The 27,744-nt window shown below is 33.7% G+C and overlaps 3 protein-coding genes and 1 long non-coding RNA gene across 4 annotated transcripts; 3 read left to right on the top strand and 1 right to left on the bottom strand.

The window, feature by feature from the left end:
- Positions 1-4,036: 4,036 nt before the first annotated feature.
- Positions 4,037-5,792, top strand: LOC119670766 (tyramine/octopamine receptor). The gene has a single exon (XM_038081168.1). It carries the CDS (start codon positions 4,104-4,106, stop codon positions 5,790-5,792), a length of 1,689 nt encoding a protein of 562 aa, XP_037937096.1. The 5' UTR covers positions 4,037-4,103.
- A 5,584-nt stretch (positions 5,793-11,376) lies between these two features.
- On the top strand, positions 11,377-11,788 carry LOC119668076. The gene is made up of 3 exons (XR_005251460.1): positions 11,377-11,404; positions 11,473-11,538; positions 11,596-11,788. It is a non-coding gene; the product is annotated as an uncharacterized LOC119668076 (long non-coding RNA).
- A 9,860-nt stretch (positions 11,789-21,648) lies between these two features.
- Positions 21,649-22,705, top strand: LOC119668771. Its single transcript, XM_038078396.1, has one exon. The coding sequence runs from the start codon at positions 21,987-21,989 to the stop codon at positions 22,578-22,580; it is 594 nt and encodes a 197-aa protein (XP_037934324.1). The 5' UTR covers positions 21,649-21,986; the 3' UTR covers positions 22,581-22,705.
- Positions 22,706-23,010: 305 nt separating this feature from the next.
- Positions 23,011-26,843, bottom strand: LOC119669472. Its single transcript, XM_038079370.1, has 5 exons — positions 26,574-26,843; positions 25,802-26,514; positions 24,067-25,632; positions 23,445-24,007; positions 23,011-23,391 (listed from the first exon to the last, which is right to left on the bottom strand). Exons 1-5 carry the CDS (start codon positions 26,683-26,685, stop codon positions 23,319-23,321), a joined length of 3,027 nt encoding a protein of 1,008 aa, XP_037935298.1. The 5' UTR covers positions 26,686-26,843; the 3' UTR covers positions 23,011-23,318.
- Positions 26,844-27,744: the final 901 nt, after the last annotated feature.

Raw genomic sequence — 27,744 nt, 5'->3', positions numbered from 1 at the left:
AATTTATTACAAATTTCTTAACTAACTCAAAAAAAGTGGTTTAATCAAACATTAGGTTATTGTAACGTCAGCAAAACTTTATTATCGAACTATTCTTAGAACATTTGATTCACAATCAAATTGTGGCAACAAAAACTACAAAGGAAATTAATCCCACGGTAGCAGTTGCATTAAACAATAACAAGTGTTCTGAAAAAAAAATGGGAAACTCAATGATTCGATATCACAGCTCACACACAAACATAATGCGATTGGCGATAACTCTATATCGTGTACAACAAGACAGTGCAGTTCAGTAGAATCAACGCCAATTAAATGTAAATTGCAGGAGTTTTCTGTAAGATTACATTCAATATGCCGGTACGTATGCATTTCTATACTGTTTAATATTCCGCAGCTTTAGCAGCTGCCTCGTCTAGCCGAAGGAACTGTAGAACATTAATTGGTGTATTGACATGCCACTGTCTGGTCGCATCACATGCACACAAACTAAACCTAATTCACAGCGATGCTTGTAGGAAATGCAACGAGCTCGATGCAAAGGATACCCTGAAGCATCTGCTGTGTAACTACCCGGCTCTTTAGAGAACTCGACAAAAAAATTTGGGAGCTGTCACGCGCATCCTAAGCAATGCACACTATCGCTAAAAAATTGAGACGATTAGGACATTCTATGCCTCGATTAGACTTTGACTTTGAATCTTGTGACAACTTCCTAAATCTAACAGTGGTATATCCGATTTTATATTAGCCAGGACAAACAGATATTATTACAAGTACAGACCTCTTGTTTTTCTGTTAAATGGAAAAATTAAATGCCCTTGTAATAGCATAGCCATTGTACAAGAAATGCAAATAACATTAAACAATATGCAATTCTTTCAATTTCAGCTGCCCAGCAATTTTGTGGAACACCAGCTGTTCAAATTAACGATTTGATTTAGCAGATACACAAATTCAATAATATTGAGAACCAAAGATATTGCGTTCAACGTGATAGTTCTAGACGCTATCAGGCATGTTATTCATTCGAAAAACGATTTAATTTAATCCCGCTCGCAAACTCTAAAATATACACCTTATAGTGTTTCGTACGCTAAAAACGGAGGCTTAAATAATCTCTACTTAAATCATTTATGTGAAAATTTAAAAGTGAATATTTGAGAAGAGGTCATATGAATTCTATATTGAAAGATATAGAAGTCGCAGCCAATCTGTTATATTCCACATCATGGCGTATTTAAGGATCTTGCGCAACGAAATTACGAGTGGTATTCAATGCATCCAATAAATACAAAGCAAGTTACCAATATATTAGAACCCCTGTCATACAGATACAAGCTCTAACATTGATAGTTGAAAATATATACTGGCAGTAATAAATACAGCAGACGTAGCATCAAGGTGTACATGTTTACCACAATTATTATACGCGATGGTTCTAAAATATTGTATAAAGTTTGGACAACAAAATAATTTTCCTAATGAAATAGCTTGAAAGATTATTAAATTTAAGAAGTAACCTGGTAAAATTATATCATATACTCGTCAAAAAAAGACTTTTTTTAAGGGCCTAAAAAATGCGAGGTTATAATGTTCGAGTAATTTCCTATAATATTAGCGAAGAATAATATCATCTTTTACTAGTCAGCGATTTAACAACTGAATCTCTTCTGGTGGCACATTTACACCGACTGTTCTACAACTAAAATGCTAATACCATTTTACACGAAGATTTTAAAGCGTATAAACGGTAATTAGAAAAAGAAGCGACAATGAAATACGTCGATTGTGCTAATTATAAAATGCTATAAAAACTGGTATTAAAAGAATGAAAAACATCTAAAGCGTAACGTGAATGAAGATAATAACGTTTGAAAAGTTATTCACGGATCTGAGACATGTTGAAATGATGCTTAAAACCATGCTTATCTTAACACTGTCGTCAGATCCTAACGATGTAGTCAGATCTTAACGATATTTTCATGATCTGAATGTAAGGCATAAGTGGCGGCACAAAGTGAACACCGAAGTTTGGTTATCTTATAAAATAAGTGTGCACCACCAATCCAGTGAATATTGGGTAGAGTAATTGCAGCTCATCCGATCGAGCTTTCGAGATGTCCTTACTAATGGTGGATACCAAATTGAGCTGAATAACTATCGGGCTAATTTAGCGTTTAAGTTCACGAAGTACTCATATGCCTCTATGACGCACTTCTTTCTTGTTTAATAAGTCACGTCTAAGCAACACTTCCATGCTTACTGCACCATATACATATTGCTTAATAAGCTAAATACATCTTTTAAAGTTTTTGCCACCAATTATAATTGACTTTTAGAAAGGTATATATGCCATTTAGCCGCCAAGTTTTATTATAAGTTTTTGAGCGCAATAGCAAAATACATTTTCTCATAATTACTACATGTAAAATAACATGGAATTTTTTTATATTAATCAATTGTATATCCAAATAAAACACTTACAACATCTGTAAACGTGAGAATCCAAATACAGGGTTGGGCATTTGTGGTTTCAAAAGTAAGCGTAAATAAAATGTACTCGTGACCAGGATATTAATTATATTTTGTAGGTATATCAATATTTTGTGTCGATCTCGCAATGAGACATGAAATATGAGATCATTCAAGTGTTATCTAAGAAACATCTCGCAGCACTGGACCATTTTGATTTCCGTTTTTATGGTCTCAACAGCTTTAGCATTGTCCTCTATGCATCGTCTTGAAGGCCTGCATCGTCTCACTACCAAAATGTAAAATAATACGCGCAGAAATGTTGGGTGGATTTGTTGAATGCGATCCTTGAAATGTTTTCATTTAATGAAAGATTTAATTTAAATCTTTTAAATTTACGTTCAATGTCAATTACTTGTGTTCATGAACGCTTCTGACAGGTTCTAAAACACCTAACACTTGCCGAAAAATTACAAGAAATATTTTCTGGCTTTCTAGCTAATTGAGAAGGATTCAACCTTTGTCCACTTTACCGACTTACCTTCTTACCTATACCAATATTATTGCAAGGCTTGAAGAATTTGATCTTTTTATTTGCAAAATTATATACATTGAAAGTGATATTGAGAAAATACTATCTGGAAATGTTTATGTTCGCACAATTTTCGAAAACCTGTTGTGTCCAGGTTTTGTACAGATGATCCATCAGTAATTTGTATAATACCATAATAGAATAATTACTTGTTTATTCAGATAAATCGATAATACCGGAATCAAATGACATGGAAATCTTCAAAGTTATGGCGATAAAATTAAAGTAGCATGTACAAAAGTCTATTCTTACACCAATATATCAGTAATTTCAAATAATTTCTGTAATGAAGTATTATATTAAAGATGTATTTGGGATCAGAAAATATTTTGACCTGGTAAAAAAGTGTTTTTAAATATTTTTATTATTTTGTATAAATACAATAAAGATAATAAAAGTTCAGAAACATCCGCAACTTCAGAAACATCTTTGCAACCTATAATGAATGCTGCCCGGTATTAAGTATATAAGGTATACCATTTAGTCCAAAAACAGCACGTATTTAAATAGGAAATAAAAGTCTTGAATTGAAAGAAGGATGGATGAAAATGCTCTCTAGTGTGTAAATTTCGTTGTGGGGAGTTATGAGAAAATATTGAATAAATTTCCAATTGGGAGTCAAAGCAATATTGTTCATAATGAACAAATTTTCTCAAATCTTTTGTAATTAAGGTTAGTTCAACAATGCAAATGAAACTTAATTTTTTTTTTTGAAGGAAAAAATTTTCAAATATATTAAATACTTTATCTGAAACATTTTTTTCATATAATAAATCCTTACCAAGCGATAAAGCAAAAAACTCTGTCACCTGTCAACGTGCATTTTGTTTTTCTAGTTACGTTAAAAATATTGTGATAGAATAATATAATACAAAAATGTAGATGTTGAAACATTATTTAACACACTGAAAAAATATTAAACAGATTTTATTTTATTTATTCTTTCAGATTTTCAAGGCACTAAGCATCCGAAATTCTGTTCACTTGGTACCAAATACTTCGGAGTAGGAACTTAAACAAAGCACAACAATGCAAAATGTCTTCGGTGGAACAAACAATAATCCCAAACATAAGTTCAACGGTTGCCAGTTCCGTTATGCGTGCACAGCCAGCAGAATACTCCATCAACTCTATACCAACTACAATGTTAAATATATCCAGTATGGTGAACAGAGATATGGAAAACTTAACTTCATTTTCAATAAACTTGGAGTTATGCGACAATCCTGTGGAGAAGTGGTACGAAAGTTATTTCGGTGTGGAATTGGCGGTACCAGAATGGGAAGCAATACTAACAACTATTATCCTTTCAGTTATAATTTTTCTGACTATAGTTGGAAATATTTTGGTTATTTTAAGCGTATTTACATACAAACCGTTACGAATAGTCCAAAATTTTTTTATTGTGTCCCTTGCAGTGGCAGATCTTACCGTAGCATTGCTTGTGCAACCCTTTAATGTAGCATATTCCATACTTGGACGCTGGGAGTTCGGTATACATTTGTGTAAGATGTGGCTCACATGTGATGTTATGTGTTGCACGTCATCAATTCTTAATTTGTGTGCAATAGCATTAGACCGATATTGGGCTATTACTGATCCCATAAATTATGCGCAGAAACGCACAGTAGGTCGAGTACTACTCTTAATTGCAGGAGTGTGGATATTTTCATTGTTAATTAGTTCACCACCACTTATCGGTTGGAATGATTGGCCAGAAGAATTCACTAGCGCAACGCCATGTGAACTCACTTCAAATCGTGGCTACGTAATTTACTCTTCTCTAGGCTCATTTTTTATTCCACTTGTAATAATGACTATTGTTTACATTGAGATTTATATTGCCACCAGACGGCGGCTCAGAGAACGAGCACAAGCATCGAAAATGAATACAATTACATTCAAAGCTACCGAAACAGGAAGTGCAAACATCAGCATGAGCACTACTAGAAAAGAATGTGTATTTAGTTTCCTATGTGTATGCGGTAAAAATTCACAACAATCTACTGAACCAATGATGCAGAATGATCAAGAATCGATTAGCAGCGAAACACACATTAACAACGAAATTCCAAACCCAGAACAGTTGGTTATTATTATGGCACCGCGAAAAAAATCTCGGCGTTCAAAAATCAAAGATTCAATAAAATATGGAAAGCCACATTTGCAAAAAAAATCTCAAGCAAATGCTATAAATAAAACAAATGTTTGTTTGAACGACAAATTATTGCATGAAAGGACCAACGACAAATCATCAGACAAAGATCGAAAACAACGAGATACCACCATGGCAAGTAGCAGTGATCAAAAATATTGCTCTGCTCATACTGAAATTATAACCAACGCTGACGAAACTGAAACTATTGCATTTAAAGTTACTCCTCCACAGTCTTCGTCTGGTCCAATATGTTCCGGTACACCAACACAAAGACCTCATGCAGGCGTTTACCAATTTATAGAAGAGAAACAAAAGATCTCCCTCTCAAAAGAGCGTCGAGCTGCACGTACTCTTGGCATTATAATGGGAGTTTTTGTTATATGCTGGCTACCATTCTTCCTCATGTACGTCATATTACCATTTTGCGAGTCTTGTTGTCCAACAAACAAATTTAAAAATTTTATTACTTGGTTGGGATATATAAACTCTGGATTGAATCCAGTTATTTACACCATCTTTAACTTAGATTATAGACGTGCATTTAAGAGACTTCTTGGCATTAAGTAAATACATATACTTTTTAGCTATTTTTAAAGAGTTTTCTATTTTCTTTAATATTATTTAGAGTGATTGTAATAAAATAAAAAATGTTTTTATTAAGGAAATGAATAATGGACTGACGTTACATTGATATTGTATTACACAATTCCACATGACAAAAATTTTCTGTGTACGTGTATAATACGAGAGTCACTATTTATATTTTGAGCCTAATAATAAAAAATACTAATTTGTTGAAAATTGCTTTATTGTTTCCCGAGGTATTCTCCTTCATGATTAATATACTTTTGCATGCGTTTGACCATTAGTCAAATCATTTTTTCCAATCTTCTTCAGCCACCTTCAGACATGGTTTTTTATTGTTTCCTTTAACAACGGCTTCTCCGCCGACAAAAATTTACCGATCGTTGTCCACACAATTTATTCTTGACGTTTGCGAACAAAAAGAAGTCATTGGGTATTAAATCAGAACTGTATGTATGAGCGGATGATCCACTCGCATCCGCCTGATGTCCTGATTCGCATTGGCTTAATAGAGATGGAGAATGATCCGACGTCGCTTGTTAGTTGTCTGTATTTCACTGAAATTTTCTGGTTGTATACCATTCGGAATTGACCGTTTTACATTTTTGTAATGGTATTCGTATAGTTGACACATGACCAGTTTTCCCGAAAAAACAAGCGACCATTTGGTTCATCTTGAAACACTCATACAGTTGACTGTTGTTTACGTTCCGGCTCATACGCATATATCCATGATTCAACATCTGTTACAATCTTATACACAATGATGGTCTTTTGAAGCACCACCATCGTACTTCTTAAGAATTTGAGTGCACCAATCGACACAAGAAAAATTTTTGAAATTTTGCCAAATGATGAGGGAATCCTACGAAAAGAAACTTTTCTCAAGGTTAAATGATCGTACAATATTTTATGTATGCTGGTGGAACTAATGCTCAGGGTTTCACCTCAACCTCAATCTCACAGTATATCGCATCATTGTTTTCTGGCACAACAACTGATTTTGACACAACAACGACCTTCACTAATTCGTCCAGTTCGTCAGTCAGTGAACTGCGGTCATGATTAAAATCATTATACCCATGGCAGTGTTTCATAGTGGTGGTGATAATGTGGTGATAATCAACATCGAAACTCGTAATAGACACGAAAAATTTCTCGCGTTAATTCCATTTTTTCGCGAACACCCAATTTACAAATCACAAAAATCGCTCTTTTGACAAAGAGTCTAAGGTAGATTATGTTTAATAATGTCAAACATTGTATGGAAACGTAACAAGACACCTCACAACAATCAGTATTGCCAAGGTTTAATATATAAATAATAACACCCGTATAAACCAGACTCTATCTTATTTGCATCTAATTTGTAAGGGATTGTTTGCATTAGACGCTTTCAACACAGAGCTTCGCCAACGCTTTTCAAATATGACTGTTCATACTGGGCGGTGAATGTCGCATTAATGAAACATGCAAGTGATAAAATGGAACCATTGACTACACTAACATAATATATATGTAATAACAAAATGTACATATTTAATTTAATTCAATAATGTGGTAAAATCCTGTATATAATAAGTCACATTTATTTTTTGCTTTTTTAATCATATCATATCACTATCACACAAAGCACTTTATGTGCACATCTAATACACATATACATATTACAGATATTATTTTGTTAATGTAAGTTCCTACTTATTTGAAATAGCGCCTTATATAGCGTTTACACTGGCCGAAAATGGCTCATTTTGAATGAGCCACTTGAAAGTGTTTACATTCGTTGTTCATTTGTTCCCATTTCAAACAGCTGATTTTTCGACTTGCCTGTTGATTTCATTTTTGGCCTGTGTTCAAAAAATGTTGCATGAAGGTTAAATATGCCTTTAAACCTTACAATATAAACTTAAAACGTATTTTTAACTTCGATTAATTACTTTTTGGGAAGTCGAAGTTCTAAAAAGAGGTGCATCGTTTTCAAGAAAATGCAAACACCAAACATTTGTTTACCTTATTTTGTAAATACACAAAAACAGCTTTCTTAAACTGTCAAAATGCCATGAAGAACCTTTATTTAGGGTATGTTCACTGTGTTCCTTTGCATTTGGAACATATTTGGAACGCATGCGAACGTCGTTGGGACGCATTCATACAGAATATGATGGATTGGATCTCATTCGCGTTTGAAGTCTTGTATGCAAGAATGACCCATTTGCGTCTCATTTTCGATTTTTGACCAAAATGAGCCATTTGAGGCCAGTGTAAATGCCGTATTAGTCTGAGCAGTCACGTACAAACTTATACTATATAATTCTAAAAGCATTCAAACACTCGAAAATCGCAACGATTGAAAACAAATATTGTAAATCGTTGCGATTCGCTACGATTTTGAAAACTGGAAATATAATGCAAACAGTCCTTACAAGAGTAGAAAGCATCCAGTGAGCATGCGGGCTTAAATGGAGTAAAAAATAAAACCAAATTTTGAAGTTTATGCGTTGAGCACGTTTAGACTACAGTCGCTCAATACAGTAAGTGACGAATCTCACTGTAGTAGAGTAATTATATAGAATGCAGTAGCTAAGAATTGCAGCTTATCGTATCCAGTAGTGGACATTTTGTAGTCAGCTACTGTAGTTTAGTCGTGCATTGGGCATTACTCTTATGTTTTGGTTCAGGTCTGCTCAAATGATACATAGACATTTCATCTACGTTAGTGAAAAACCAAAAAGTATACAAAAACACTGTAAAGAAAACAGATGTTTATGTGGATCCAACCAGTGTTCGTTTATTAAGTATTTTCCAATTATATGATTGCTTTATGTATGTATAATGTAAAACAACTTTTCTTAATAATTATTTATTAATAGGTATATACAAGTTGCAAATGATTTTTATTTATGTAATATATATGTGAAATAGTTTAGGTGGTAAATAAAATGCATTTGTCAAAAATGTTATTATTAGGCGTTATCGGTAGCTCAAAAGTGTGTCAAAAAGTGCTTGCTGGCCTATATTCGTTACATGAGACATTGGCATCACTGTTGCAATCTGTCAAGTGTTATGTTTTGGCAAATATCCTATCTTACATATGTGCACATTATGCAAGCAAATTATATTTTGTATTAAAATAATTAATATAAATTGAAAATTAAAATGAATTCAAAATTAAAAGAAATGATAAAAATGGCGGAAATTTCAATATCAAACAATGAAATTTTACTTATTTCCTAATTTTTATTTAAATTTTTGAATTTTGTTTGAATTTTTGTTGACATATGCTTGCAATATTTGTTGGAATTTCCAAAAAAGAGTCACAATAGTTCCCTTATTGCCTTGGTAACACTTTTAATTAACTGGCCGAAGTGTGTGGCCAGTATATAACTACTGCTCGTTTCGGCCAGTATATAACTACTGCTCGTTTCGGCCAGTATATTACTACTGCTCGTTTCGGCCAGTATATAACTACTGCTCGTTTCGACCAGTATAGGCCAGCAACTTTCTGTTTCTTGCCATACTTGCAAGCCACCGAAAACGCCTAGTATAAAATTATCTATATATCGAGTATATTTTAAATGTAATTAAAATGCGAATTCAATATTGTATACAATAATTTATATAAATATTTTCATTTCAATCATTAAAAATGTTGGTCAAAGCGACCCATCTCTTACGCTATTCAACATTAACTAAAACCAAATAATTACGTTTATAAGTGCACAAGCCGAAGCATTTTGTAACGGTTTGGTCCGTTAAACATTTTAACAAAGAAGATAAAGAAAATAAACGGAGAGGATATTTTGAATAATTGTGTCTCTTTGTGTAATATCGCAAAAAAATCTCTCTTACTTATTCACCATAACAGAATTATCAAATATTAAAATCAGTGTGGCTTATAACACGAAATATTTACTACATTTGTGTTGCATATTAGCATGCAGTCATTAGAAGAATCAGTATAAATTATAGTTATTAGAAATTTCATGGTATATTTTAATGAGTAAATATAGGCATGATTTCCTTTCCGTTTTTTTTTAGTAGCATGATATTTGTGCACCTAATTGCAACTTTGGCACATTTTCTCGAAACTGATTTTTAATGTCAAAAAACCAAAACTGACAACGACAAAAGTTTGAATATTATCTGAATAATGCAGAAAACTTTAGACACAATTTTTCGAATAACTCTGTTTGTTTTCTTTATCTTCTTTGACTCTACTATCTATGTAAAATACGAAGCTTTAGCATGTAAATAAAAATTGTAAAAATCCCAACAAACTAGGACCAATTTTCATACTTTACTATTACTTATACCTATCTTTTCCATTCAATTTAATTCATCGCGCTGGAGTGTCGTGTATGTACATATAAAACTATTATATATTAAAGTTTGTTATTTTAGTTTTAAAAAGTTGCATTAATTTTAATAAGGCAATATTCGGGATGCAACACATATGAATTGTGTCAAATATAAATTGTACACAAATTATTAAAATTCAGTATTATTAGATATTATAACTGCAAAATTTGGTGGTATAAATTTTATTATGAGCTTAAAACTCATTAAAAAACTTGTGTTTGAAGTTAAAAGTGTTGTTAGTTTAAGTTTATAAAATACTCCTGAATGAGACACAAAGAACACATGAAAAAGAGATAAATATACTTAACATGTTCCTTTCGAGAATTGGTAAAAATAAGATTTAAATTCAAAAACAATATGCAAAGCAGTGTTTCTCTTTTAGATCCAATAATATGTAGAATATAAGTTAGTTAATAATTTATTTTAACGGTAAATTAAATAAAAGTTATAAATAAAACTACCTGTTGTTTTTTGCCTTAAATTGTTAAATAAAGAACCTGGTTGTCTTGGACTTTTATTTAATTTTTAACTAGCAAAAAAAAGTAAGTATGAACTGGGTTTTTTTTTAAATCGCATTTCAAAATCAAAAGTAAATTTATAGGAAAGAAACGATTGAAATTTATTTATCGTAGTTCATATTTTTCGTTTTTTCGTACAAAAAAATACTAGGTCACGAGCTACTCGTAGTAAAACTTCAGTAAAGTAAAAATTAAAAGCGTAAAATGGCGTAACACTGGCTCGAAATGACTCTTTTCAAATCAGTCATTTAAAAGTGTTTACATTCGTTGTTATTCATTTGTTCTCCTTTTAAACAGCTGATTTGTCAACGTGCCTGTTGATTTGATTCATTTGCATTTGGAACTAATTTGAAACTCATTGGAACTCCTTTATACAAAATTAGATCTAATGCAAGAGTGTGGAATTCATTTGCGCAAAAGAGATTTTGTATGCAGATTTCAGTCATTTGCTTCTCATTTGTGATTTTTGACCCAAATCAGTCATTGTAGGTCAGTGTAAACACCATATAACACAATTAAAATGCCAGATTGTGCTCTTTACACAAATTTTCTTAGAACAACTTTGTGTAAAGGCTGATAAGAACAACTGTTTTTTGAGAAACAAAGAAGTTGAATAGAAGTTGAAAAATAAAAGCGTAAAATAAATTGTGAAAAGCAACGAAAGTTTTATAATTATATGTGCAAATATTTTTATAGACTTTTTATTTTAATAAAGTGAGTAGGAATTCTGTTTTCAGTTAGAATTAGAGTTCATAAAATTTTATTTCACGTTATTATTACAGATATCATGGAGGAAAGAAAAACTGTTGTGGCATGTTCAGCAACAACTTTTCTGCAATTGCAAAATGGTAACAAATTGTATTTACACATTATAAATCGCAATTCTTTAATACAATTTTTAATAGATGATGGATTTTTTAATGAGGTATAGCAGCGGTACGTTGCTCATGAGGGGAAGTATACATGCGGAGATAAGAAAATGACTTGTAAACACATTTTTTACGCATACTCGTTTTCGTTTTTCCTTTATATAATAATAAATTCAACAGTTCTAAATCATCATCAGGGTCACTATCTCGACGTATATTAATTACTTTTCCTCTGTCTGTGTTATACTATTTAGTTCATTTAATAAAATATTTATTATGTTTTATAAATATATATATACATATTATTATATTTATTATACTTAATTATCTTAAGTATAATTTCAGAAGATTTCAATGTCACGCAAATTTAAATTGAAACCAAACAGCTGTCTGTGTAGCATTTTCAAATTTCGATTGGGAGAGATACCATACTCTCTCAGATGCTCTCATTTACTCGAAAATTTCCTGGTGGAAAACACTTGTATATACACAGAGTTACTTGAAGTTACTACGAGTAGTTCGTGGAACAGACCTAATATTTTTTATTTTTTCCCCTCACTGCCACAGCTGTTGAAATGTTTTTTTTTGTTTTAGGGGATAATTGCGATTCACAATTCATTATTTATTGAGACTTTCCATCAAAGCTCAGTAATTTATTATTTCGTGGAAATACATATATGATACTGTTTTAACATATCGTACACCTTCTTCAAAAGTAGCACATTTCGAAATTCATTAATTTGGAATTAATGTATGGAACTTGTTTATAGTTTACCTGTCTACCAATACGCAAAATTCCACTTGGTATTTTTTATTGCAAATGATCGAAAAAAACAGTTATATCTCTTTTATTTTAGGAGCGACACTACGCTGCAAAACATTTTTTACATTTTCTGAAAATTGACCTCTTTTGAAAAAGGTGTGCGATATATGAGTAAAATGAGTACGTTGTATTTGTTCCTAACTCCTTTTTTAAAATGTCTCCCGAGTCATTTGATTTTTCAGAGGGTTTTTGTAAATCATATGATCTTGAGTCATTATTTTAAATAGTTTATTTTATTTAAAAATTTATGAGACATCAAATTCCAGTTTATGAAGCTTTTTGTGATCTTCGAAAAAAAATTATTCTACTCATTGCCAAGTGTAAATGTTTGCACAATAGGTGACAGTTAACAAGTAATACCTAACAAGAAAAAAAATTTAAATTGTTCGTGGACTCTGCTTGAAATTGTTGGTGGACTCTGCTAGAAAAGCGATAATGATATACTTAAAGTTATGTACATAAACGGAGTCTAAAACGTAAACAAAATAAATCAACCAATGAACTTGCAATGTTTTGTTACCCTTTCATGAACAGAAAATTAGACCACCCCGAAAGAATATCAAGTATTATACCCCAAGAAAAGTAGAATTATTATTATAGGTTTTATAACTTTATTTCAATATTAAATATTATTAGCATCATAAAACAGAACATAATATAAATAAGCGAATTTAAAATACAAAAATTTAACGTTCTAGATAAAATATTATATTTTTATTTAATATGAAATATTAATTTCTAAGTTTAGATGAAATATGATTTTCGACCTTTAATGAAATATTCCCCCAATGTTCAGCTACTCCAGCTGCGGAGAAGAAGAGTGAGTATGACTATGTAGAAGGTTTCTTGGGGGTAGTTTGGTTAAACATTTTTAGTCTCGTTTATCTGTGGACAGTCGTATGTGTCACTAGGTTAGGTTGTACCGGCGAACCAAAAGCATCGACCTAGGCTTAAAGGTTCATTGTGATACCATATAAGGAAAAACTCAGAGGTTTAAAATCACCTTTAACATTTGGCAACGTTTATAATGATATTTAAATGGAGGTCTTGCAGTTGACCAAGGTCCTAGAATACCCCTAGAGTAATAGGACGGCACTGCTCTAGATGGCACTGTGTTAGACTAGAACAAAGCAGATAGGAAGCACTTTCATCGTCCTCACCACAATTGCGACAAGTATATCTACCAATGTTTTCTACCCAATGTTTTCTGGTGAAGACTACGATTTCAGCTTTGTTGGGGTTAACAGTAAGGCCACTTGTGTCCATTTGTTTAGAACATTAAGAAGATTTCACAAAATATCCCTTAGAGTGGTAACCTATTTTCTGGGAACCGTTAACGAAATATCTTCCGCATGTGAAATAGTTTCGCAGCCCGCCATTCTTAGTTTTTATTACAGCTCATTTACCACCATATTCTAGAGGAGGGAAGAGAGTACACTGATAAACCCATATTTACTTCAATCATTATGCCAGTTAGCAACTGACTGATAAAGCTATTGAGAATATTATCAGTACCCAGACGCAAATGTGCGTTTGCTATGGCATTTGGAAGTACATTGTTAATAACTTTTTCAGTATTTACAAGAACAATCAGACAAAATTCGTTTAGTTTAATAGATTTTTCAATGGTACGAGTAAGGTCATGGAGAGCTACCTCCGTAAAGGTAGCTGTAGGCCTCTGTCCACTGGATTGAAACATAGTTAATAGTTAAACAATATCTAAACATGACAAAGAGCTAGTTGTTTAATTACTTCCAGGAATTTTGGAGCTCAAATGAATGATGTCATCTAATTCTGGTGATTTGTGGAGCTTGAAACTGAAAATAGTCCATTTGAGTAATTGTATGTTTTACTTGTCACAGTTATCCTGCAAGAAATGTAAGCATTTAAAGGATGCAGCTGCTGAAGTTGAGAATCGTGGTATTTAGTGAGTATTTAGTAGTTATTCTAGTGATTCACTATTATTATTTATTCTAGTTCCATCTAGTTTTTAAAGTAACCTAGAGATAGATAGGTTCGTAGATAAGTTTTTGCGCAGTCTACATATTTCGAAGCAACTGAAAGCAAGCTCTAAAAAGATATGTCGAGTGGAAATTTTCTGAGAGATTCTAAAGTTTGCCAGTACGATGGTGATATATAAGCCTTCTTGCTTGTTTTCGGTAATAAAACTTGGTTTATTGCTATGATTATATGTAAAAATATTATTACTAAACATAAAATCCAAAATAACTTACCACTTTTATTTGTATAAAAGCTGCCTAATACTTCATTGGCGATGTAGCCCATAATAAGTTTCACACCAAATCTCCTTATGCCGCTTGTTAGCTGTGCCAGGATACCTGATGATAGTGCATCATGATCGTGCACCAAATATGTAGATATTGCCCATATTTGGCCCCAGTAGCTATCAATACTTATTGCGATCTTTATTCTCACTATACGGCGAAGTCTTATATTTTTTAATGATTAGTATGCAAAATCTAGAGTTACCCTTATTGGCCGCATATATTCGGCCATAATTTTTGTGCTGAGTTCGCATACAAGATAAACCCGTGGCTCTTGCATCAGGATCATAATAATTTCGTCATTATAAAGGCGTTGCAACAGGCTGGCGGTTGCAGCCTTACAGGTTAATGATGCAGGTTAACTTGTTGTATCCGCATAATCGTTTAGTGGGGATATGATCTTTTGCACCACAGTGACCTCGAAAGGCTATCCTCTTTATAGTCATTCCCTGAGTTTAGTCATTAGCATTTTCACATGCCCTCCTCTAATGTAATTGTGGGACCCGAAGAGGAAACGGACATCGTAACGAACAAAAGATAAGCTATTACAACTATCTGCAATAATGAAATCTCAAAGAAATATCAATAAGGATATGCGAGACCTGCTAGCACAGGTAGTTAAGCGGGTAAGAGTGTGACTTCCATTAGCGTGCAAACTCAGAGAGCACTAAAGCGTTCTGCAAATGAGAAACCGAACGATCCACCACCCAAAGTTCAGATTAGAGAAATTGGAAGCAAGGAACATAGAACGCCTTGCAACAAATGGCAACTAGTGGAAAAGGAAAAGAGGAAAACTATGATAAAACTGGACCTCGTTAAAGTGCCAAGAGTGGGACTGGAAGCTATTCTTATTAGCAAGACGGCAGACAAGTCTTACGCTGAAATGTTAAAGCTCATTAAATCTAAACCAGAGCTTCAAGAATTCGGAAAAAATGTGAACAGAATCCGAAAAACAACGAAGGGGGATATATTGATTCAGCTTACCAAAGAAGCTGGAACTTTAGCTAAGGACTTATACACTGAAATGAAGAACACACTTCAGGATTACGCTAGTGTAAAATCCTTAACACAACACACCCTAATAGAATGCACGGATCTGGACGAGGTAACGTCCAACGAAGACGTGTGCGCACCGATTGCTGACCAATTTCCAGCAATAAACGTAAGCGACATCAACGTCAAGTTTTGGCGTTCCGCAAGGGACAATACACGAACAGCGATTATCGATCTGCCTACTAAGGATGCCAGTGTACTGATCACAGCTGCCTCGACCAGAGTGGGCTGGGTGCGCAGTAGAATCAGAAATCATATCACACCCATGAGGTGCTTTAAATGCCTTCAATTTGGATATGTTGCTAGACAATGTAAAAGCGATAATGATAGATTAAGCACATGCATGAGATGCGGAGAAGATGGTCATAGGGCAAAATAGTGCTCAGTTCAACTAAAATGCATCCTATGTCCGGAAAACTGCAAGGGTGGTGATCTACACTACTCAAGAAGTTCCAAATGCGAATCCTACAGGAAGACTTAAGTCTTCCTTAAGTCCAAAAAATGATCAAATTTCTGCAATTAAACCTAAATCGATGTGAGGCTGCTCAAGACCTCTTAAACCAAATAGCTTTGGAATTAAAATCGGATGTACTCGTAATTAGTGAATTTTACCAATCAGAAGAAACCTCTAAATGGGTACAAGATACTTCTGCAAAGGCAGCCATTTGGGTAGGTCTAGTAGAATCCGAGGTATATATGTGTGCAGCTGCTACATATCCCCAAATATCACCTAAGAGAGATGTGAAGAGCTTCTTAATAGGCTATCAGGAACAGTCAGAAATAAAACTTCCATCATTGTTGCAGGGGATTTCAATGCTTGGGCAGTCGAATGAGGCAGTACTAATACAATGCGCCGAGGTAGAACCCTATTAGAGACATTCACCTCACTAAACCTAACACAACTAAACAATGGGCATAGCCCAACGTTCGATAATGGTAGGGGCGTATCCTACATAGACCTTATCTTCGTCAGCCCGTCATTAGTAAGGTGTTCGCAATGGAAAGTAACAAACCAATACACCCACAGCGATCACAATGCCATTTGCTTTCCCATATCGTTAAATGAGAAGTTTGCTTTAAAAAAATCGCAGAGAAAAGCATAGCAAATAGGTTGGAAAACAAAGTATCTCGACAATGAGGTAAGGGAATTCATGACCGAAAACATGAGTTTCGGAGTTGGGGATGCTACTGAAAAATCAAATCATCTTATGAAAGAACTGTGCAACATCTGCGAGGCATCAATGCCAAGAAAAGACAGAAGTAATGGGCGCGTATCAAACTATTGGTGAACGGAAGATCTAAATGCTTTGCCTCCCGTACACAGATCCAACACCACAGATCTAGAGTAAATGCGGAAAGGCTTCTACAAAAATACCGAGAGCACAGATCTAAACTTAAAAAGGCAATTATTAGGAGTAAGAACCAAGCTTTTCAAACTCTGATCAATGATGTAGACCAAAATGTTTGGGGCGATGGCTACAAAATAGTAATATGTAAATTTAAGATGTTAAGGGGCTCGGCACCTTCGTGTCCTAAAATAATGGCGAATATTGTTAAACACTTGTTCCCAAAAAAGGAAGAACTTAGAATCTTAATACCGATAATCACCGATTTAAATGAGATCCCCCCGGTTACAGATTCTAAAGTCATAGCCGCTTCTTCCAGAGTTAAACCCAATAAATCGTCTGGAATAGATGGAATCCCCAATACCGTATTAAAGAAGGCAAAACAAAAATAAACTTCTATATTCAGGGATGTATTCAACAGCTGCCTACAGGAAGGAATTTTTCCTTCGTGTTGGAAAAAGCAAAAATTGGTGCTTATTCCTAAAGGTAATAAGCCCTCAGAACTGCTATCGTCTTACAGACCTTTATGCTTACTGGACACTGCAGGTAGGTCCTTGAAAGAATTATATGCTCTAGATTAAATAAATTCACGGTGGCAAGGCAGGGTCTGTCAAATAACCAATTTGGCTTTAGACCTAAACGTTGTACTGTTGATGCTATATTACATGTGTGCAACATTGCAAAGGAAGCTACTAAGGGCTTAAGGTGGCTAGGTGGTACCAAAAAATACTGCGCGGTGGTGACCTTAGATGTTAAAAATGCCAATTCTTTGGATTATCATGTACGATGGTATCCTTCGAATTGAAAATCCGGACGGAGTAAACGTAGTTGGGTATGCAGATGATATTGCAATAGTAGTGGTTGCAAAAACTTTAAATGAAGTAGCTAGAATTTGCAACGCTACTATTGTAGCACCTAAATCGTGGTTGCAATATAGCGAATTAGAGCTTGCTGAGCATAAAACTGAGGTGCTGGTAATCAGCAGTAGGATTGAAAAACTCTCAATTAAAGTGGGTGGCGTAGATATACAATTTAGCCCCCAACTTACATATCTTGGTTTTACCCTAGATAGAAGGTTAAAAACTCACCTAAAGCAATCGGGAAACAAAGCCTCACGTGTTTGCAACACATTATGCCGGTTAATGCCAAACATAGGAGGCCCCAAGGACACAGCTAGAGTTCTTTTAGCATCCGTTTCGAAGTCGATGATGCTATATGCTCCTCCTGTGTGGGCGCATGCTAGAACCATAAAGTCGTATTCACGCGTAATAAAAATCGCACATAGATTGGCAAACTTACGCATCTGCCGAGCTTACCGTACAGTATCGGACGATGCTGCAGGAATATTGACTGAACGTATGCCAATAGACGTTGAAGCGCTCCTGGCCAGAGACAGCTTTTTCCTGCGTTCTTGTCTACGAATGAATGAAACTGAGCAATCTCTGTCATATACTTATCTAGAAATAAGAGACAAATATCTTAATGAATGACAACATAGGTGGGAGCATTCCCAAAAATCAAGATGGACGCATTCGTTAATTCCAAATATAAAAGTTTGGATTAACCCAGGATCTGGAGACCTGGGATTTCAATTAACGCAGTTTCTTACGGGACATGGCTGCTTTCGTTAATACTTATACCGGTTCAGGCTTGCAAGTATCCCGTACTGCCAGTTTTGTCCAGATAAAATTGAGAGCCCCGACCATATAGTTATATTCGTAGATACTAGACAAAATCTAGAGACCATAATTGGTGAAGCCAGCCCTCCTACTATAGTAATGCAGAAATTGGCAAGCATTGAAGAATGGAGCCTCTACAAGTGCATAATATCTAAAACAATGGACACTGTTAGAGCGGACAAAATACTTAGTACACAATCGGAGTGAAAGCACGCAAAGTGCTCTTCTTGTGAAGGAATACCTTAATTCGTCGTACTGCAGGGATTTCCAAGAGTTTGAGCTGAGAATGTTGGGGACTTTTTAGTGCGTAGGCATGTATGACTCAATTGAGTCGTGCATGAATCGGGCATGCAAATGGTACGGGCCATTTGTATCTTTAGAAGATTTTTGCACAGGTTCGATACCACCACAAAAAAAAAAACGTGCACACATAAGTGAGTTAGAGATGTTCACAGGAATTATTTAACCCACTTCCGTTTGGGCATCAGTGCAAACCTTCATCATAATGGATAAAAAGTCGTACCTCATGACACCACCAGATCTCACCAAAGCAGCCAACCCAATAAGCTCCTGAATCCGTTGAGAACCGGACGGTTCAGCTAGAATCTAGAAACGCGCTCTAAGTTTTTGGATTTGTTCTTTAGCAACAACATTGTTAACCGCTTGGCTATACCTCACCAATTCTGAAGATTGTGTTGCGAGAGAGACCAACAGAACATTGAAATGCCCAGACGATTAGCTTCACATGGCCCTGAAACCATCCATCATCAAGACAAGTGGAACCCTTTTGAACTCAGTGGTACCAAACATCAGATGTTCTGTAATGTCAATAGATAATTAACATAAAATATAGATTCACCTCGATAAGGGTGTGCTGTTGCATTACGTACCATGATCTTGATATGGCATGTGCTTAAGGTATATAGACGTTATACCATATTTCGCATGAGAAAATCAGTCGTTTTTTAATCATTTCGTATTTTCATGCTGTTGGTGGAGCACGAATGATGTCTACTATATTTCGTAATGTGATGCTGTTAAGGCTGCCAACTGCGTGATCATATATGATTCGGGTCTGGGTCCCGTTTGCTGAATGCTGGTGCTTTAATTTCAATTCAGCAAATGTCACCTTGATATTGTTCATTTCTAAAAAACATTTGGTACACGACCATCTGCAGGCATGTTGCTTTTCTCTGGTGCGCTATTGTTGTTTATTTTGGCTTACGACATAAACAAAATTAGGCTTCATCCTACTTATTTAATTTATTTATTTTAACAACAATAGATGTTTAACAACTGTAGAATATGCTGGATGGGGTAGCAGTTCGTATCCCAATTCGTGGATTTTGGCCACGAATGCTTAATCAGCACACGAAATTCACTTTTTTCCCATTTTCTTAAAAATTCACGAGGTTGCCTTATTTGAACGGTTATCAAACACCAACTGAACGACGTAGCTTGCTTAAACTTAGAAAGTTGCCCACTGGTGGATTACAGCTGTCGGCATTTGGAGTAACTGCGCGGGAAATTCAAAAAGTCACTAACTTATCAAATCGCCCTCGTTAAATAAAATTACATTAGCTTTTTTACATCTTTTCTTGCATGGCTAACTCGTATCATTACTAAGTTATTTTGCGCAGGATAGATGTTCATAGTGATGGAAGACTATTTTACAAATATGTATTTTCAAGAATGGACCAGGCGGTCAGGACAAAATAAATTACATATCGGCTCCTGGTGAAAATGTGCGGCGTTTGAACGCCAAGCTGGTGACTGACGACTATACTTTCGAATCCGTCAAGCATTTCATCTACATTGGTACTGCCGTAACGTTCAACAACGATGACAGCCTGGAAATCAGACGAAGAATCCCCATTACGAATAGGTGCTACTATGAATTTAGCCGAAAATCACGTTCTTGCTTACCTGAAGTAATCATGTCTTTTATAGTATTTCTGAAAAACAGATATATGTACATATGAAGTAAAAGGCGGTCAACTTAGCAAAATTTTAATACTATTTTGATAACATTTTATTAAATTTCAGTGTGATTATTTTTATGTCAATTTTGTTGTATATATTTCGGCGAGAAGCGCATAAAAAGAAAATTGAAACTAAAAACTTCAGAAATAATAACAAGAAATTTTGTTAGAAAAATTCAATTATAACACGAACGAAAAAGAGATCATGGAAAAATTTGGCGTACGAATAGATCACATAGAAACTATGTCACTTGGTTTCATAAGCAATGAACTTAAAAATATGAAACCATATAAAAACTTCTTAAGAATGTCTGACCAGACTTTCCAAATACTAATGAATTCCGCCAAAAAAGATTTATGAAATTATATGTATTTCTCCAGAATAATAATTGTGTGCGACCTTAAGGTAATTGGTCACTGTTGAAAGCTTCAAAAGTTTGAAGTCCCAATCCTGAATGTCGCATTCATGTTTGGTATATTAGCTGCATTCCAGCAAACGTGATCCACTGAATTTTACATACAAAACAATAATAATGGATTGAACCAGCAATTTATCTAATTCACATTCTGGTTCAATGTGGAATGTATGTATAAAACAAAAGTGGAACGCATTTTAATTAAAATGTCGTTCGTAATGCGATTTTAACATATGAAACGGTGCAATAAAATATATAAAAACTTCTTTAATATTTATTTATTATTTATTTATTTATTTAATATGTCATTGTTATTTATTTATTTGTTCAAAATAATGTTTTACTAATTACACTAATTAAAATTATTACTTTAATCATTCATGTTTTATTATTATTGAAAATTGTTGTCTGATAATTTATTAAAATAAAATAGTTTGAAATTAATATATAAAATTTAATTTAAATTTTTTTATTTAATTGATACAGAACAAAACATAACGTAAGAAAATAATTGGCTACGCATGAATTATGTCAGCTGTGTTTGTTTACAAATTTTAACAACATATATTTAAAAGTGTTTTACTTGATAATAAAGTGGTAATACAGAAGTAGCACTCATGTATAAGCCGACATGCTTTCATTCCACATTCGCAATACAACCCTGCATAAATGGTTTTTTATTTAAATCAATTGTCAAACGATTTTCATAGCAAAATTCGAATTTGTTTTGTCTCGTCTAAGTGGATTGGTTTTTATACCGAGAAAATATTTAGAATTTAGATTAAATTTTTACTTGTTGCGTTGAGAAGGTTTATTATTGGGATAAGCACTCAAAGAAAAATTATGTCGGGCGAAGAAAAGGCAGTGGACGTTAGTAAAGCTATTGAGAACATCGAAGATATAGGCGCGTGTGCTAGACGACTTTCTACATCAAGGATTACCACAATGTCAAATGAAAGTGATGTGTCGTTTAATCTTTCATTTGATGCTGAAATTGCTGAAATGGATTCTGATGAATTACCAGCGTTCGACATCCGCCTACTATCGCCACATGGCAGTAGTCCTTCACCTATAGACAAAAGCATGGAACAAACAATTTCCAAGGATAAAGAAACCAGTTTCAGTGATAGTCCCTGCCATAACAATCCAGAATTTATTGCATTGAGAGATATCAATGCACAAATATCACCCCCATTAGAGAACGATGTCAGCAGTCTTGAAACAATTTATGAAGGTGTGTTTCTTAATACCCCAACTCGTAAACATAATGTTAAACCAAATATGCGAAACGAACGTTGCCGTAGAAGTCTACAAGAAGTGGCAGTTACCAATGGTCAACAACTAGGTAAAGAAAATAATACACCAATCGTTCATCAAAGCCCAAGGCGCTCAGATTTAATAGAACCAAGTTATAATCAAGGTTCCACTTATAAGTAGATATATACTTTAAATTCCGTGGATGCAGTTTTATTAAAGAATCTACACATTCGAGCACTATTTATATTGGCTAATATCTAAATGCTTCCTTATTCATTGTACACGTTTTTGTGTACGATTCGACGTAGAGTTATATATTTTACTTGTTTGAAATATTTATTGTAATAGTAATATTGTAATTGTTCTAGTTTAAGTTAAATAAATTTACTACTTGCTATATGGCTTGCAATATGTAATCAACTTTGCTTTATTTCCGCGGGATAGGGAGGTTTACCATTTGAAAGGTCAACACAACCGCATAGATGCTTCTCCTCATCGATGAGTTACAGATATTTATTCCATTAACGCATGTTTTTATTGCAAATCAAAAATAAACACTTTAAAATTATCTTGTCTGAATTTAAATAAAATATAATTGTAAAACTCTGCTTTTATAAAAGATTTATTAAAATGCATGATTTCGAGTAAAACGACATAAAAAGTTTAAAACTGTTGAGCTCAATTTTACCCGATTTATAAAACAAATTCCACAATCAGAATTCATCGTTTTCGGTTGTTTAACGTACATCACAAATATATTCTTATAGAACTGCATTCAATAAAAGTAGACCAAGTACATATTAAAATTTTTGTTTAGAAACACAATAATAGTTCAAATTGTGCAATATCCGTCATATTACGTCAGAAAGCCTTGTTTTCGATGAAAGTAAAACAATCTTATAGAAATATTTAAAAATATCAATAATTTTTTGAGTGACGAGAAGCAGAAAATAGTTTTACTTTTAGCAAACCTGGGTTTACCTCACTCCACCTGAAAAATCAGTAGAATTATTTGTTGATGGTTTGAATTGCATTAAACAATACCTTAAATTGCGCTCCTTTAGACGTCTTTTAACTTTATTTTTGATTGTGGCTACTCCTCCAGTGCTGTGGAGACCACGACCTGTAATGATAAAAACGTTCTTGTAATAACGTGATTGTTCACGTAATGATGTAATGTGCTGATCAAGGAAGATATCTAAACAGCTTAACGCCTCCAACAAATGCAAATAATGAAGATCTAATAATTCAGGATTATTGACTGTGTATCTGTGCACATTCATGATGCAATTGGCTGCTATGTGATTGAACATATCAATTTTTTTCTTATGTAAATTTGCTATTTCTGAATAGTAAACTGCCACTCCCTTATTGTTATTTTGTACTGCTTCTTTTGCCTTTTGGTAACATTCAGCTTTTAACTGACTATGATGAGCGGCTAAATTTCGACATTCCTCAAACTCCCGCAAAGCTGATCGCTTAGCTTCTTCTAACTGTTGCGAAGTCTTCGATTTAACACAATTTACATTGTTATTGTCACTGACAGAAGCAACAACCTCGCGCTCTTCGATAAGCTTCGATTTCTGAACTTCGGCCTTCTCTGCAAGCTATACAAAAATGTTTGGATCAAGTAATGTAAGAAAGGTAAAATTACACTAATGTTTACCAATTCGTTCTCATGGATTACGCGCTTCAATAATTCATCATGTGTTAGAGGGTTGGATTGTGTCTCCATTGTACTGCAAAGCACTTCAACTGTTTCACTATAATCATTATTATGCGAAGCAAAAATATCTAATATAGTTTCTCGTGGAATGTTTGGAAAAGTTTCACAAAGTTTGATTTTAGTAAGATAAGTCGCCAGGTCAGGAGGTTTTACTTTAATCACATCAGTTTTAAGTTTCTCACTTTCAGTATTATATATTGTCCATGCCATTTCCATATCAAGTAGTTCTCGCAAATTATTTGGTGATTCTTTTACATGTTCGTACTTTGGATTTTGGATCAATGCTGCAAAATTTTCATCTTCTTTCATTACTTCAAAACGTTGCTCTTCGACATGATTGTAAGCTGACTCCAACCATAACATATATATGTTTTTGGCCAATGAGCGAGGAATAAAAACATTGTTTTTGACTGTTTCCGGTAGAGTTTCTCCAAGCGTAAAATCGTCACGAAAAATTGTTTTAAGTTGTTCGACTAAATTGTCACCCAGTGAAACTTCTAGTAATTCTGATTCTGCTTCATCCTGCTCATCATATAACAAATCAGTTTGTGTACCCATATCCAAATGTGACTTTATGTTACTATGAGATGCATTACGCAAATCTCGAACTTTGCGCATACTTTTTGAATAATATTCATTTTTGATTTCAACACAATTTTCTAAGGATTGTTTTACTTCTTGTAAGTTGTATTGGGTTAGTTGGTTACGTACTATTTTATTTTTTTGGCGCTGTGGTTTGATATTATTTTGTATCAGAATTGTATCTGCATCTATATCGGAATGCATGCTTTTGTTAACTTTTCCCCTTACACATTCGCACTCATAACTATCCGAAACTTGAGCTTCACTTGGGGGACTTCCATTAATATCATTGCTTAGTTCGTCTTCTCTAAGAAGAATTTCGGCTGCCCAATTAACATCTCCGTTGCATTTGGTAAAAAGATCCCACAAACTGGAAACTTGCTTGTTTGGATATATTTGTCGTAAAGATGCGAACGATAAATCCTCTTTTGGGCAATTAATGCTGTGTCTTTGGAATGTTGTGATTTCAGTGTCTTTGGTATCAGTTTCATTACTCTCATTATTTTCGCTTTCATCTTTTTCATCTAATTTCAAAATGCTTACTATGGCTTCGTTGACTTGTGCTATGTCTGCATGTTGTATACTTTTATCTGATTGATCTTGTGTAGCAATTCCCCAAAATTTATTCGCTTCTTTTTCGTACGGATTCCAAACATTACTGGTAACCGTATCCCGTAAATTTACAGGCGCATTTTCAATTTGTGTACGTTCTGCGTTGTCAGGGTCAATAGCACATTTTTTTAAATTTTGACGTTGAGGCTTTGGAGTAGTTTGTGAAGAAGTTACAGCGATAGAATTCGTATCAGATTCATGTACTGTATGTTTATCAATAATAATTGCTGTGTTTTCTTTTTTATCAGTTACAAGTGGAGGAAATGTACGCTTTTGTGGAGGCGGCATGGAATATTTCGTGGTTTTCAGCATCTAAAATGATATAAAAATCATCAAACAATTGTTATATTTTTTTATATTTAATATTCAATAACAAAATTTTAATTAATAATTTGTATTTTATGTTAAAAACAAGTAATAATATTTATACAAGTAAATATTTTTGCACAAACTTATAAAATTTGTTAATAGGATAACAAACCTTAAACAAATCATTTACTGTTCCTTTTTCATATTTGAGAAGCATAGATTGAATAGTATCGCGTGGCACTCCATGGACATTTCTCATTGCCAGCTTTCCAGCAGAATTGGACCATGGTGTTCTTGATTCAATTATCTCAAGTATATAGCCATGACGAACTGCGGTTTGAACGTACGGCAACATTTCCCACAACTTTATATTTGTATTGTCTACAATAATTGGGCTCCACCCTAATGCTGCTTTTTGCTCTACACGTTTCTGGTTAAAAACATGTGCATCTTCTAAACGGTTCGGAACCCACTTATATTGTCCTATGTTATCATAAAAGAAATCATCTGTGCTAAATACAAAGTCTTCCAACTTATAATTTCCTTCAAGTGGTACAGATCTTTCTACTATTGCATTTGCGATTGTTGACTTTCCACTTCCTGGAGCCCCACGCATCAACACCATAACTTTTACACCGGAATTTATAGTGTTAAGAATTTTGGTTTCATATGCGCTGATTGTATGGCATACATTAGCATTAGAAACATAATTGTGTTTACTTCCACAAGATCTTACATTTTGATTATGTTGGTATTTAGGAATAGCGCCTTGTTGTAACTGATCATTTTTCGTTGCAGTCTGAGACATACTGAAATTTTTGACAGTCCCCGCATATGTTTCACTTTTGGAGTCCATATTTATCAGTAAATCAATGCTATTTTCCACTAGAGTAAAATTTGAAATTTTATATACCGCAAATAAAGAAAAAACTAGTCAGAATTACCGTTCCAATTTTGTTCTGCACAAGCCAATAATATCTGATCCAACGAGTGCTGCTTGAACATGTCTGACAAATAGCCTGCAATTTTCTGCTTGTCTTCCTCCTTTATTTCCATATTTTACAGTTTTTCTAACTACAACAAAAAACTTAAACTTAAATTCAAATTTTAAAGCACCAAATGCATGTTTTTAATGGATGAAATTAGTATTTTTTTGGATTAATGCGCCCTTTTAAAACAAAGTTAAAGTAACATTTTGCGTTCTACAAGTTATTATTGTGATGCCACCGGTTTTGAAAAGCAGAATTTATGGAAAATGCCACATGAGGTAAATTTTAAGGGCTTACAAGTCTTGCATCAATTTTGTTGAATATCATCAACGAAGACGGGACTGAAAACAAATTAAGTCTTTTATTTGTTCCATGAAAGCTTAACGGGCTTAATGGTTAGTTTATAGTAGATTTTTTCACTCCAAAAAGTCGGCATATATATAGATAGTCAGTTTGGTTTGTTTTAAAAAATTACTTAAAGATTGAAAATATTATATATTGATATACGAGTATAACAGAATGAACGTATATTTGCTGGTACCTGCAAAAATTCGTGCGTTCCCAAGCGTTCGCTTTGATATAGATAACCCTTAAGTTGATATTTTGATTTAGAATGATTTTCGTAAATTTCGATGAATTTAATATATTTAACCGAATTTATTCATTATTAATCATTATTTATGTAATGTTATTACATTGTTATATCGCAATGTATTGTTATAGCAATACAATTTTATTACAACTATTTTATTTATTTAATTAGGCGTTTTCGGTGGCTCGAAAGTGTGGCAAAAATGCATGCTGGCTTATATTCTCTACGCGAAGCATTCGCTTCACTGTTGTAACCTGTCAAGTGTTATATTTTTGGAAACAGCAAATCTTGCATATGTGCACATAATGCAAACAAATTACATTTTGTCTAAAAATAAATAATTAATATAAAATTGAAAATTTATATGAATACAGAATTAAAAGGAATGATGAAAATGTTGGAAATTTCAAAATAAAACGCTGAAATTTTTCTTTTTTTCCAATTTTTAAATTAATGGAACTTGAATTCTGTTATAATTTTTATTTATATATAATTTTTGCCATATGATTGCAATATTCGTTGAAATTTCCAAAG

Source organism: Teleopsis dalmanni, chromosome 1 (genome assembly GCF_002237135.1).
Source record: "Teleopsis dalmanni isolate 2A chromosome 1, ASM223713v2, whole genome shotgun sequence".
In the NCBI taxonomy this organism is placed as follows: domain Eukaryota; kingdom Metazoa; phylum Arthropoda; class Insecta; order Diptera; family Diopsidae; genus Teleopsis; species Teleopsis dalmanni.
The sequence above is the reverse complement of the archived record's forward strand: the minus strand, read 5'-3'. Positions and strand labels throughout refer to the sequence as shown.